Below are 12,278 nucleotides of genomic sequence, written 5' to 3' on the forward strand. Positions count from 1 at the left end.
GTGCAATGAGCTGGGTGATTGGAAATATCAGCTCTGCTATCGGCATTGCAATCAGATCTTGTATATTTTCAAGCTGATGCCTTTTATTTAGTGAATTACCTTGTTACCCCGTTGTTTTATTTTTTCTTCTACTTTTACAAATATTGAACCAATTCCAGCTGCAGACATTATTCAAAGCTTCCGTAAAACAGCTGACTGTAGACCATGTTGAATTTTCAGCACTTCTGAAAATCACTCATCTGCTTAAATTGATTATTCATAGCCAAAATGTCAGAGATCAAACCAATTAATGGAGTGCTGTCTTCATGAAGTTTTCTGAGAGCTTCAGATAACTGTACCGTACTAGATACAGCAAATATCTGTTCGCTAGCATCAGGTTGATTAACACATGAAGAAAACAATCTGCCATTTTCACTTTCATAAAGATAGTGCTGATTTGATTGCAAATTGGGTGATCACATATTTTATCTTGAAAGATAAAAGGGTCATTGCATAATTCTGCATAGAACCATCCCAATTTAGTAACATCCATTTGTATTGTTCTGGGCTGTTTTAAGAATAATGCTTCCATATATAAAGTGACCTTCAATCCTCACCTACTTTGTAGGCAGTTAAAATTTCAGGGAGGACCGTCAATATTGTTCTTTAAAGGAGGTGTCCATTTTATGCACAGTAAAATCCCACATTAATAATCAGAAAACCTGTTCTAGTTATATTGATCTAGGAGCATTTGGTTAACTCCCATGCACCACTTCTGAAATTGTTCTTTTGCATCTTTTAACTCCGCCTGCGAAAGAGGACTTGATTTATGTCTCTTCCGAATGGTGATACTACCCCTGACAGTGCAGCATTCCCTCAGCAACCGCCTGTATTACCGATGTATACAATCCCATGCAAATAAGACACGATGCAAACAGACACCTTGAGGCCAGAAACCGTATACACTTTGCTGTGACTCACTCGAGTAATAAATTCAATCCTCACCTTTTGTATGAAGCTCGGCTCCCGTTGTGAGAATTCCTGGCTGCATTGAAAATATTCCCTACAACTGTACACGGTTGATAAACAAATTACTTTGAGAAACTTATGATCCATCGCTAATTTCATCATAACCGCTAGCACAACATAAAAAAACGGTGAGGGGGTTATATTTACACAGGCGACTGGGGGTGGGGCTTAAAACTTGCACGTTCAATTTTGATGTTTAAACCCACCAGGAGTTTCTCTTTGCGAATGGAAACAAAGGCAAATGAAATGAAAAATAATAGAACATTGTCCTTGATTTTTTTGTTTAATTTCAAGTGATTTAGTCTCTACATAATATATTCGGTTGGCATCTCTGCAGTCTAATTTTCACCGTGTTGGGATTAGGCGAGGGCGGGTTACACGAAGATGACATTTTATTACAGAGAAATTAAACATAACCCAGTCAACGTCAACGCGATTTATAATTATCAATTATTTTCTTATTTTCATTTGTTAAAAAATAAAACACTCACAATATACCATAAGCTTCTGTTTGTGTGTCGTTCACTCACAGAACGTACCAAAATTGTTTTAGATACACAACTTGCATTTCGGTAAAGGGAGATTGTCCAGAGCTCTGATTGATTATGTTAATAGAAGTGAAAAAATAACGGATCACACAGTGTCGCATTATTAAAATTAGATTTAACCAGTTGTAAAAATAAAGTAGTACTGGTGTTACAACTGCATCGGAATGACATCGAGAGCTTCGGGCCCTCTGTGGGGAAGGATAATAATGACAGCACACTGAGAAGCAGCAAATTATCTGTGTTAGGTCGCATCTGCACATACAGGAGATTCCAATGGATTGTTATATCAAACTAGTACAGGAAGAGAATGCAATACTGTATCCAGATGTTGAGCATGGTCGCACTGTCCTGAAGGTGTCTCTATTGCGATGAGAATCCTGCACACATTTACAGTGAAAACTTAGAATGGCTTTAAGACTTCTTAAATCATCGAAGGTCGAATAAGATGGAGGGGTGCAGTTAAAACCTTGAACGTACGTTGAGTTGCCTCGCACCGTGGCGATTCATTAGTTGCACCGGAGTTCTCCTAGTGCGTAATTGCGTCAGGGGACGCCCCTACGCTTGAAATCTTGCACACGGATTGCCCATCTGTTGTTCATTATCGTCATCAAATCCATTTGCTGTAAATCTCCTGAGCAATGCCGTCATGTAGTGCTTTATTTCTCTGCTTTGCTCTTCTCTAGGGGGCTCTCGTTTCTAGAGAATTACAGTGCATTAGGTGCAGAAGGGTTTAAAGTCGATTGTGCAGTCCAGTCCGTGGATTTTTACCATCCATTCGCTCTTTGCTTTAAGAGAAAGTGATAGTGGAAAAGTCAGCACTAAGACTATAGCAAAGCATCCTTCACAAAGCCACAAAATAGAAGCAGGACACCTAGTCCATCGCTTGCAGCTACGATCGTCGTCCCTGCGGAAGAAGTTAAAATATTCGCTCATCCTGGAAGATTTTGTTTCCGATATTTCTTAGCAACGCTTATACATTCAACACATGTATTTCAAATTAACGCTGGCATTTTCTGCCAATGCCCATCGCTCGGCTTGCCATGTATTCCAAATAACAACATGACATTTCGCCCGAACCGATTAAAACAAAGGGGCAGCACTGGTCTTAAGGCGCAGGATTCTCAGAAGAAACCTCTAATTAATGAAAGAAGAAAACAGAATGAACACAGTGTACTTTGTGCATCAACAATACCCGGACCCACTGCAGAAGGCTGCAGCTTAAAAATCAGCCTGTGCTAACACTTTGCCTTAGGGGACTCAATCCGATTTATCAGTTCTTTTCTGCTTTGTGAAGCTATTCCTTGTACATTAGCCAAGCGCATGTAACAATATACAAAAAAAAAACATACGGTGCTACAGATATGCTATAACAACACTACAGTGGAATAAAAACACCATTCTGGCTGATCAGTATTACGTTTACACAAGTCGCCTAAATATATAATACACACAGACGGAAGAAGTTGAACATCGAACCTTCACATAAAAATGGGATAGTTCAAATACATAAAAATGATCAGACTGCTGAAGTACTAAATGAGTAGCATTTAATATCGGAGTGTATCGGTATTTTCAGTACGTTTACCTACTTCGTCTCTCAGCGACCCGTTAAGGCAAAGATCCTCCCAGCACTGGAGCTCACGTGACCCAGTCCAACAGCCGACAGGGCTGGCACCATGAGGTCCTCTATTCTGTTTACAATATACTTAAAATAATCCCAAATAACGGCATTCATTTTACAAATAGATTTTCATTCCGTTCAAAATCTCAATGGAACACAGAGATTTTCCTAAGAACCCTGCGCACGCTTGACTCTTGTGGCCTGTGGTGGCATTGCCGTTCACTTTGAGCAGATTTTTTTTGTGGCATACTTAAAAGAATCGTATGCACATTGCATATATTACTTATTAATAAACATGAGATCGAAGGGGCCTTTTAGCTCATCGCTTCAAAGTCGTCCCTTTGCAGAGCAATCTAAATGGCCTTTCTCCTGCTTTCCCCAACCCCTTTCCCATTCGAAAGTTCTACTTCCATCAGACAGTGAATTCCAGATCATAGCGATCCACTGTAAAACAAATCCGCGTATCTCCCCTTCATGATATAAAATTATTTACTCCCAGTCCTTGAACCATCCACGGATGGAAAAAAACCTCGCTCCGTCTATTATGATGCTATAAACCACTTCTTATCTATTGTTCCAATGAGCACAGCCCGACCTTTCCGGTCTAGCTTTGCAATTAGATCCCTTATAGCAAAAAAAAAGCATTTCAAACAATATTTCCTGCACACTTTCCTAGAATCTGGCCGCTGCAATATCACTGTGTGGGCACAGTAACCATCGCACGGCCCCATTTTCGGCTTACATACCCTCCAGGAATTAAATACATACTTTAGTATCCTGACCAACATCTTTCCCTTGAGCTGCGTTAACAATAACAACAGGCCATTCACAACATAGGGCCTCATCTGGTTATTGCTAAACGCAGATTTAACAGATGCATTGCCAATGACTGATATCTAAAGCAATGATTGGTCAGGATGCACTTTGGAATGGCCGGTGACTCTGGTAAAGGGCCCCCATATGGAGTGATAATGCTTCTGCTGTTACTAATGAATACGTGATGTAACTTTCAACTTGCTGATAGACGGGCAAGTAAGCAATAACATTTCATGGTTTTTAGATCAGCGAGGACATTAGACAGTCGAGAAAGCGAGCCCTGCCTGATGCTGTTGAAGGCCGTGCCTTGCCTACCTGATGTGGATGTGGCGCTCTGCCTGAGGTTTGTGGCTGCCGGCCTTGACGTTGCCCCTGCCTGCCCTTCATTCGTTTCTCTGCTGCTCGGGGACCGGCGGCCCGGACGCTCGCTGGGAAGGCTTGCCACAGCGGGGGGACTCCGCAAACCTTTGCCGTCGTGCAGGGACAACGGCGGAGGTTCGAGAGCTTGTAGGGCCCGGGCATAGCTCGTGTTCACGTAGAGTCGCCCCCGAGCCTTGTACTCGTGTAGCTCTCCATTGTTGGCGTCGGTCACCCGGCACTCGTAGAGGCCTTCGTCATCCTTCCGCACTTTGGAGATCTGAAGTTTATGGGAGATGTCACTGCCCATCACTTTCACTGTCTACAAAAGTGGGGGGAGGAGGAGGAGGGATGAAATAAATACCAGATAAATGGGCCGTTATCACCAGACCAATATTTTCATCGCACTACCATCCATCTTCAGTATCCCCGCGGCACCAAAGCAACGTCATCAAAGACCCACAAGAGCATTGGCATAGGCGGATTTCTTCAAAGTGCTGGTGTTCCCTGCGGAAACTATTCCACCCCCACCCCCCAGCATGTCGAGCTTTGTGGAAGCACATCACAAATGATCAATGCTTTTCCAACTGTCAGGCCATATCCTGCAATTATCCGAAGTGTTAGTGGCACGAACTCATCTGCGGCTTCCTCTGGAAGAGTTTCAGGTGTTGGAGGTGACTGAGTCAATGCTGGAAGGCGTAGAGCCAATGAGGCCGCTGCCGGGGCATTGCAAACAAGATGGCAGCACTGGCATTGAAGAGTGGGAACGGCCGCGCATCAGTCCTGATTTCAGATGATATGTGTTAGATCAAACTGAGTAAAGACACAAAGAGTAATAACTTGAAAGGAAGCGTTGGGGGCGGGGGAGGGGAGCGGTGTAGTGTGGAATCTGTTCGAACTTGTTGATTACTCCAGTTTGGGGTACTCTGGCCTCTGGCTATCTGAGATTCAGATTGGATTCAAGGGCACAAGCCGCCGACTAAACAGATACTAAGAAAATGGTTGGAATGGATAGTTATAGTAAATCTCTGTAGTATGTTTCATTGTACAATGCGTTAACGAGTTTTCCATCAGAGAATGAGATTGTCAATTAGAGACATCAACAATTGTTCCAAATCCAGTACATTAAAAGAATGACTTGAGCTTAAATTTATGCCTGTTTGTTTTCATAAAAATACCAGCTTCATTTAGCTTTGTCGAGTCGTGTTGGAGAACGGGACGCTCACAGAAGAGCAGTGCGATCAGTTTTGCAATCTGCAAGCACCCTGTATCTACCCATGATTTCCCTAGAAGGCGTCGCTTTGCATTCTGCCTCCTGCTTTTCTAAACATCTCCGAGAAAATGACCACAGCTCATTCCCAAATTGTCCCTTAGAACTGACTGTACCTCAGAAACTGATTGTGACGGAAACGGAACAGACGGAAGAAATGCACTAAATCCCCGGCCACGCCCTTCACGCGGATTTCAGCATTACACCTCCGCTTTAATAGAGAGCGACTGTACGGTCATCTGCCCCGCCTCTCCCTTGATCGAGGCCTTTACTCACACTTATTTTCGTCTCGTCGTTGATCATTTCGCTTTGTGGCAAAGTGTCCAACTGCGTGAAAGAGAAAACAGTTGGAACGCATCATGAGATAAAGGCATCACCCAGATCAAACTATCAATGTCGAGGATAGCGACAAATGAGAGATTTTCACTTGAATTTCGGTGCAAGATACAAACAATAGAAAATCTCCGTGGCTGTGACTGAACCGCTATGTTTATTTTTATTATTCTAACTCTTGTTTACTATTGCGACATTATGTTGGGCATAATTAAAGTACCATATGCACCCGGGGGAGTACAGCTCCATATATGATGGCTGACGTATTCCTGCCAATTGCTTGGGAAGTTTCTGTGTATAAATATTTAGAGCTGTTTCTCCATTACTCATGGGGTAATAAACGTCCAGCCTTGACCAAATACTGCGCTTCCTTCACTCTTCAAATGATGAGATGCGAGCGGGGTCACAATCGCTGCCTGTGTCGGAGTTTGCGCCGTATATTGCAAGTAGGATGTCTGCATGTGAAGTGCCCCATAATCTGATCCCTTAAATCGTCTGCACGTCATACAAATCATGGTTTGGATTCGCCTCGACCCCCTAACATGTGCCATTGCTCCCCGCATTTCATAATTTCACGGATATAGATCCTAATCCCCTGGTATGGATCGCATCGCCTTTCTATCGCATGCCCCTTTAATTAAAGTCACCGAGACAGATACACAATATTTACCATCTCGAACAGATTGGTGAAACGGACAAGAGCTGCAAGCTGAGGCGAGGTGCCAACATACAAACACGGGTTCCAGTTTGTACCCAGTGAATGAAAGCTATCCCCAATTATTAACCATAGATTCTCAACGTAAACGGTACAGCGCGCAAATCACAGTATTACTCGTATTACATCTCATTTTTGTTACATTCATCATTTAGAGACTCTTATCGAAAAACATCAAACAACCACGGAGTGTCAGCTACAAGTTCTGATCTATACCCAACCATGTTTTCATTATGCCTGTGAAGAGCTCGCCTGACTGCAGAGCATTTGATTTGCATCGAAGGATGGCGGAGAGGAGACGGCGCTGAGTAGATAAATGCTCTCCAAATCCAGCTAACTGCACGGAATCATTGCGCAGGATTAAATAAATAGGTCAATTCATCGAAGTATTGGGCGAAAAATGGTAAAATAATACAAGCAGGAAAATTCTGTGAAGGTACTTGGCAACCGGTGAAACTGAGTGTTAGGAGATAGAAGACAGAATGCAAGGGTGTGTGAGGGTTATGAAAAGAGTATGAGGAGGCATGAGGGATCCTATGAGTGAGTGTGAGGACGTATAAAGGAATGTGTGAGTGACAGGGTAAATGAGGGAAGAGTGTAATGGAGCGTGTCAAGGAGGAAGAGAGGAAATATGAAAGAGAATATCCTCATCTGTATTTGGTTGTGATAATGAGGTATTAAAATGTGAAGTAGTGTGGGGATGCACGAGAGAGTGTGAGGGAGTTTGGGAGTGTGAGGATGTGTGAGGGAGTGTGTGAGTGTGAGGAAGTGAGAGTATGAGGAAGTATGAGGATGTCTGTGATGGTGTGTGAGTGTGAGGGAGAGTGTGTGAGTGTGAGGAAGAGGGTGTGTGAGTGTGAGGGAGAGGGTGTGTAAATGTGAGGGAGAGAGCAAGTGTGAGTAAGAGAAACTGAGTGTGAAGAATAGTGCATGTGTGTGAGGAGAGAGACTGCGAGTGTGAGGGAGTGAGGTATTGTGACCGAGAGAATGAATGTGAGGGAGTTTTTGAGTGTAAGGGAGTGTGTGAATGTAACGGAGTGAGAGAGTGTGAGGGAGGATGTGTGAGTGTGAGGGAATGAGTGAGTGTGAGTGTGAATGAGAGAGGGTGTGGGAGTAACAGAAGGTGTATGAGTGTGAGGAGAGGGGTTCTGAGTGAGGTAGAGGGTGTGTGAGTGAGGGAGTGTGAGAAAAGGTGAGTGTGAGGGAGTGTGTGAGTGTGACAGAGTGTGTGAGTGTGAAGGAGAGGGGATGTTTGTGAGGGAATGTGAGTGAGAGAAATGTGTGCATGTGATAGGGTGTGTGAGTGTGAGGATGAGAGTGAGTGGAGGGACTGTGTGAATGTGAGGAAGAGAGTGAAAGATCATGAGTGTGAGGGAGTGCGTGAAGAAAGAAGAGAAGAAGCATGAGTTTCAGAAGGGAGAGAGGGTGTGTGAGTGACAGAGGGTGTGTGAGTGTGGGGGAAAGAGAGAGTGTGCCACAGAGACAGAATGTGTGTGAGGTGAATGATGGAGTGTGTGAGGGAGTCTTAAGTGTGAGGGAGAGAGGGTATGTGTGAGAGAGAGTGTGTGTGAGTGAGGGAGGGAGAGAAGGTGTGAGAGTGTGTGTGAGTGTGAGAGTGTGTGTGTGTGAGGGAGGGAGGAAGTGTGAGGAAGCTTCTGTCTGTGAGATATGAAACCATGAGGGAGTTCATGAATGAGGAGGTATGAGAGAATGTGTGAGTGAGTGTGAGGATGTATTAAGGGTTGTAAGAGGTAGTGTGTGCAAGAGAGAGTGTAGGAGTGTGAGTGAGTGTGTGAGGGAGTATGTGAGGGTTTAAGGATGTATGAGGGAGTGCAGATGTAAGAGAATGTGAGAGACTATGTCATTATGTGAGGATGCGTGGGGCTTTGTGTGAGAGAGTGTGTGAGTGTGACAATGTATGAAACAGTGTGCCAACAGTGTATGAAAGAATGAGAAGGTGAAGGAAGGGATGCGAGGAGGTGTATGAGAGTGTGGGCAGGGAACGAGGGTGTCTTATGATGAGAGTAGGAGGGACAAAGTAGAGAGTGAACATGAGGGTGGGGGCTGTACAGAGCACGAGTGAGGTATACACAAATGTATAAAGCAGAATAAAGGCATGTAAGGATGTGAGAAAGTGTGCAAAAGAGGGAAGCTTCATGAATGTGTGTGAATAAGTGCAAAGAATTGTTAAAAGACTGAGAATATTGAATTGGATTGACTTTATTTCTTACATTCTTAACATGAGGAGTAAAACTCTTTACCTTACGTCTTATAAGGTTTATGTGTGAACATGTGTCAAGGTGTGTGCAGATGTAAGAAAATGAATGGGGGGGCATGTTGAGGCTGTGAGGTGTGTGCAAGGGAACTGGTGTTGGATGGGAATGCATGAAGCGGTGTGAGTGTGCAGAGAAATTGGAAAGGAACTGAGATGTGGAACACTTTGAGGATGCATGAGGGAGTGTGTGTATCAGAGAATGGAAGTGTCAATGTGTACCAGGGTGTGTCAGTGTGAGTGAGAGTGTGTAAAGAGTTGATTTCTGGGTGTGAATGCTCATGGTAGTTTCTGTAGGTACGTGGCAGCACAAATAGGTGAGGTGTGTGAGAGTGTACTAGAAGGGTATGTGAGGATGTATACAGTAAGTGGTATATTGTGGAATGTGTGTCAATGTATGTGGACCTGTGTAGTAGTGTGAGGGAATATGGATCAAGTGTGAAGGAGTGTTAGCATGTGTAAGGGAGTGTGTGTGTGAGCATGTGCCGCAGAATACACAGGAATACTGGAATGTCCGTGTATGAGAGCATGGGGGTGTGAGGGGATATTCGAACAGTGTATGTTGGATATATAAGAGAGTATGTGAAGGTCTGTGAGGAAGTGTGTATGTTGGGGCTATGAAATACTGTGTGAAAACATATTGAGGCTGTATGTGATGGGGTTATCCTGAAATGTGCAAGAGGATGTGGGAGTGAGGGCACATAATGATGAGTAATGGCCCAATGATGGTATCTGACAGGTGAGCTGATTATAATAGAGTACATGGATGTCTTTGTGAGACCATCTAATTGTGAATAAGGGGCTGGTTTGTGTATGTGGACGAGGCAGGGCACTGAGTGAATTGTGTGTGATCCTATTTATGGTGGGTGTGTAACGTATGAGAGAGATAATGCATGTGTGTGGTCGTGTGTTAGCGTTTATATGTGGATGGGGGAGGTAAGTCAAAATACAGGGGTCTGTGATGTGTCTAATGAAACGCTTGCCAATGAGAGTGTGAAAATGTGTCATGGAAGTGATTGAATGCGTGAAGATGTGTGCTAGTTTGAGAGGAAGTGGGTGTACACCAGTTTGAGGGATGGCGCAATAGACTGCGTGTATGTGCATGTGGTTATGGGTATGTATGTGTACAAGGATGCGTGGAAGTGGGTCTATGTGCGTGTATGTGTGGTGCACACGGGTGTGCATGAGGCCGAAAGGATGGAATCGATAGCACTTCCCTACATAATCGATAGTATTGTGGTCCCTTTGAGCTGTCGATTAGTCCGTACCTGGATTTGGCTGTTTTCTGGGCTGTATTCCGGCTCCAGGGGAACGCGAATGAACCACCACTGGATCTCCAGATAATAGGACGGGGAGCCGCTGCCTCTGAATGCGCAAGCCATTTCCACATTGTCGCCTTCTCTAGCCGTTACACTTCCGGGGAATTCAGTGAATTGCGCTGAAATCAACAAGCGTTCATATTTTTGTTACCCTAATACGGGCTGAAGCGCGACTCTCCGCCTCAAACATTTACTGGAAACATTATCAACACAGAAAGCTCTCTGATTCCATTCTCTCCACATGCAGCGCTCTGGCGCGCAACAGCTGGACCCGCTGTTGTTTTTAAGACCCTGGGTTGATTCAGTTATTAAATCAGTCCGCATTCTCCATCCGTTTCCACCATTCATACATTAATAATAATAAAGATTATTAATAATAATACATTCTATTGCATACCAATGAGATTTGGCATCCTAAGATAATGCCACCTTCTTACGCGGGAACTTGAAGAAAGTGACGGGAGATTATTTATTCATCCTCAATATCTTTTCTCTAGTGGTTCATCGTCTAAGTCCCTCGATTCTTTTTTACTTTCTATTTAACCTGTCATTCACGGTTTCATTTATTATTTTCTTTTATCTTCCCGACTCTCTCCCCCATTCCAGCATCTCAACTCTACTCCCGCCCCCCATCTTCTCGGTTCTACTTCTTCCCTTTTCCCGGTTTACATTTAATCCCTCTCCTATCTGCCTTCAATTCATCATTTCCGCTGAATTTACAGTCGAACAAAATCCTTTATATAAGTAAAAGGCGGATGGAACAGTCAAACGTGCCTTGTTTATTTTGCATAACGTTAATTGTCGTTTAACCTCGAGCTGCCGTCGCAGACAGTGGATGTGCGAGATAGACAGGAGCTCACTGATAGTCCGTGTGTCTATCGGCAAGTCTCTTACCAAACAGACTCTTCGCTCTATCCAAATAACTCCCCAACCGACTCTATCCTCAAGTAACAGCCCAGAACATTATCGGACTCTCCCGCTCCCAACTCCTCAGGGCGTTTTCTAACGAATTCCACGCTTCAAGCCTCGACCCGTAAATACAATTCATCAATCAGCTAATAGTTTTTTTTTCCCCACGCCACTCTCCGTTCTTATTTCTCTCGTTGTAATTTCCATCACTGGAACGTTGAAATCTTATTTAACACTTACCTTGGGATGAAATCCCCAGTTGAGCGCAGAAGACAAAAAGGCAACCCAGAGAAAGAGGAAAGGAGCCCATCATCCCAAACACACATTAGAAGCGAAGAATCTTGCAGTCCCGGCAATTTATAAAGGCGAACCAGTATTTCTTCTCGGCAGCCACTGCGATATTTGCTGCATTCCGCTCTCAGTGTGGCTGACTCTCTCTCTCGCTCGCTCGCTCTCTCTCTCTCTCTGTGCGTGTGTGTTTGTGTGCGTGTGTGTTTGTGTGTGCGCGCGCGTTTATGGGTGATCAGTGTTTCTGGAGGTGAGCAATATTGCGGCTGGTTAACCCAAAGCCCAGCTCCAGAGTGAGAGTCACTGGTAGAGAATAATGCGAGAACTGCCGCTTGTTCTCGGGTACCTGTCTCCAGTGCGTCAGTCACTTCTGCACACTGCGTCTTCACCCTCATCACATTCTGTAAGCAGCCCCAGGAAATATCCGCCCATCAGACCAATCAACCTTACACGCTGCAACTTCCAGAGGCTCTCGGTCCCTGCTCTGAATGGTTAGAACCCGGTAGTCTGCGTTCTGCAAAACAACACATTCACCCACTTTGGAGCACAACGCGGGCCGAACGAGAACTATTATATGCATCGCGACACAAGTGTTATTAACAAAAGGTCGCAATCCAATTCAGGCGCAAAATGCAAACTGCCAGTTTTACTGCGTTGTATTCGAAGTACTTTTCTCCCAGCAGCATTTACTGCTGGTTATCGCCGCAGAGCGTATGGCTTGCACTGGGGCGGAGGTTGAATGCCGTCCATGTCTATGTTTTAGCACTGCAATTTGTAAAGCCTCTGTCCAGAACAACCCCGCGCCGAGCGGGCTCATGATTA

The 12,278-nt window shown here is 44.4% G+C and overlaps 1 protein-coding gene across 3 annotated transcripts; it reads right to left on the minus strand.

The window, feature by feature from the left end:
• Positions 1-517: 517 nt before the first annotated feature.
• On the minus strand, positions 518-11,803 carry vstm2a (V-set and transmembrane domain containing 2A). 3 transcript variants are annotated; one of them, XM_072283045.1, is made up of 5 exons: positions 11,409-11,803; positions 10,209-10,378; positions 5,897-5,947; positions 4,309-4,672; positions 518-2,460 (listed from the first exon to the last, which is right to left on the minus strand). In XM_072283045.1, the coding sequence occupies exons 1-5, from the start codon at positions 11,479-11,481 to the stop codon at positions 2,381-2,383; spliced, it is 738 nt and encodes a 245-aa protein (XP_072139146.1). In that variant the 5' UTR covers positions 11,482-11,803; the 3' UTR covers positions 518-2,380. The 3 variants fall into 3 exon arrangements, with proteins under 3 accessions (XP_072139146.1, XP_072139148.1, XP_072139147.1); XM_072283047.1 differs by lacking the exon at positions 11,409-11,803 and adding an exon at positions 10,657-10,744; XM_072283046.1 differs by lacking the exon at positions 518-2,460 and adding an exon at positions 2,467-2,690.
• Positions 11,804-12,278: the final 475 nt, after the last annotated feature.

This window comes from Mobula birostris, chromosome 19 (assembly GCF_030028105.1).
Source record: "Mobula birostris isolate sMobBir1 chromosome 19, sMobBir1.hap1, whole genome shotgun sequence".
NCBI classification, from domain to species: Eukaryota; Metazoa; Chordata; class Chondrichthyes; order Myliobatiformes; family Myliobatidae; genus Mobula; species Mobula birostris.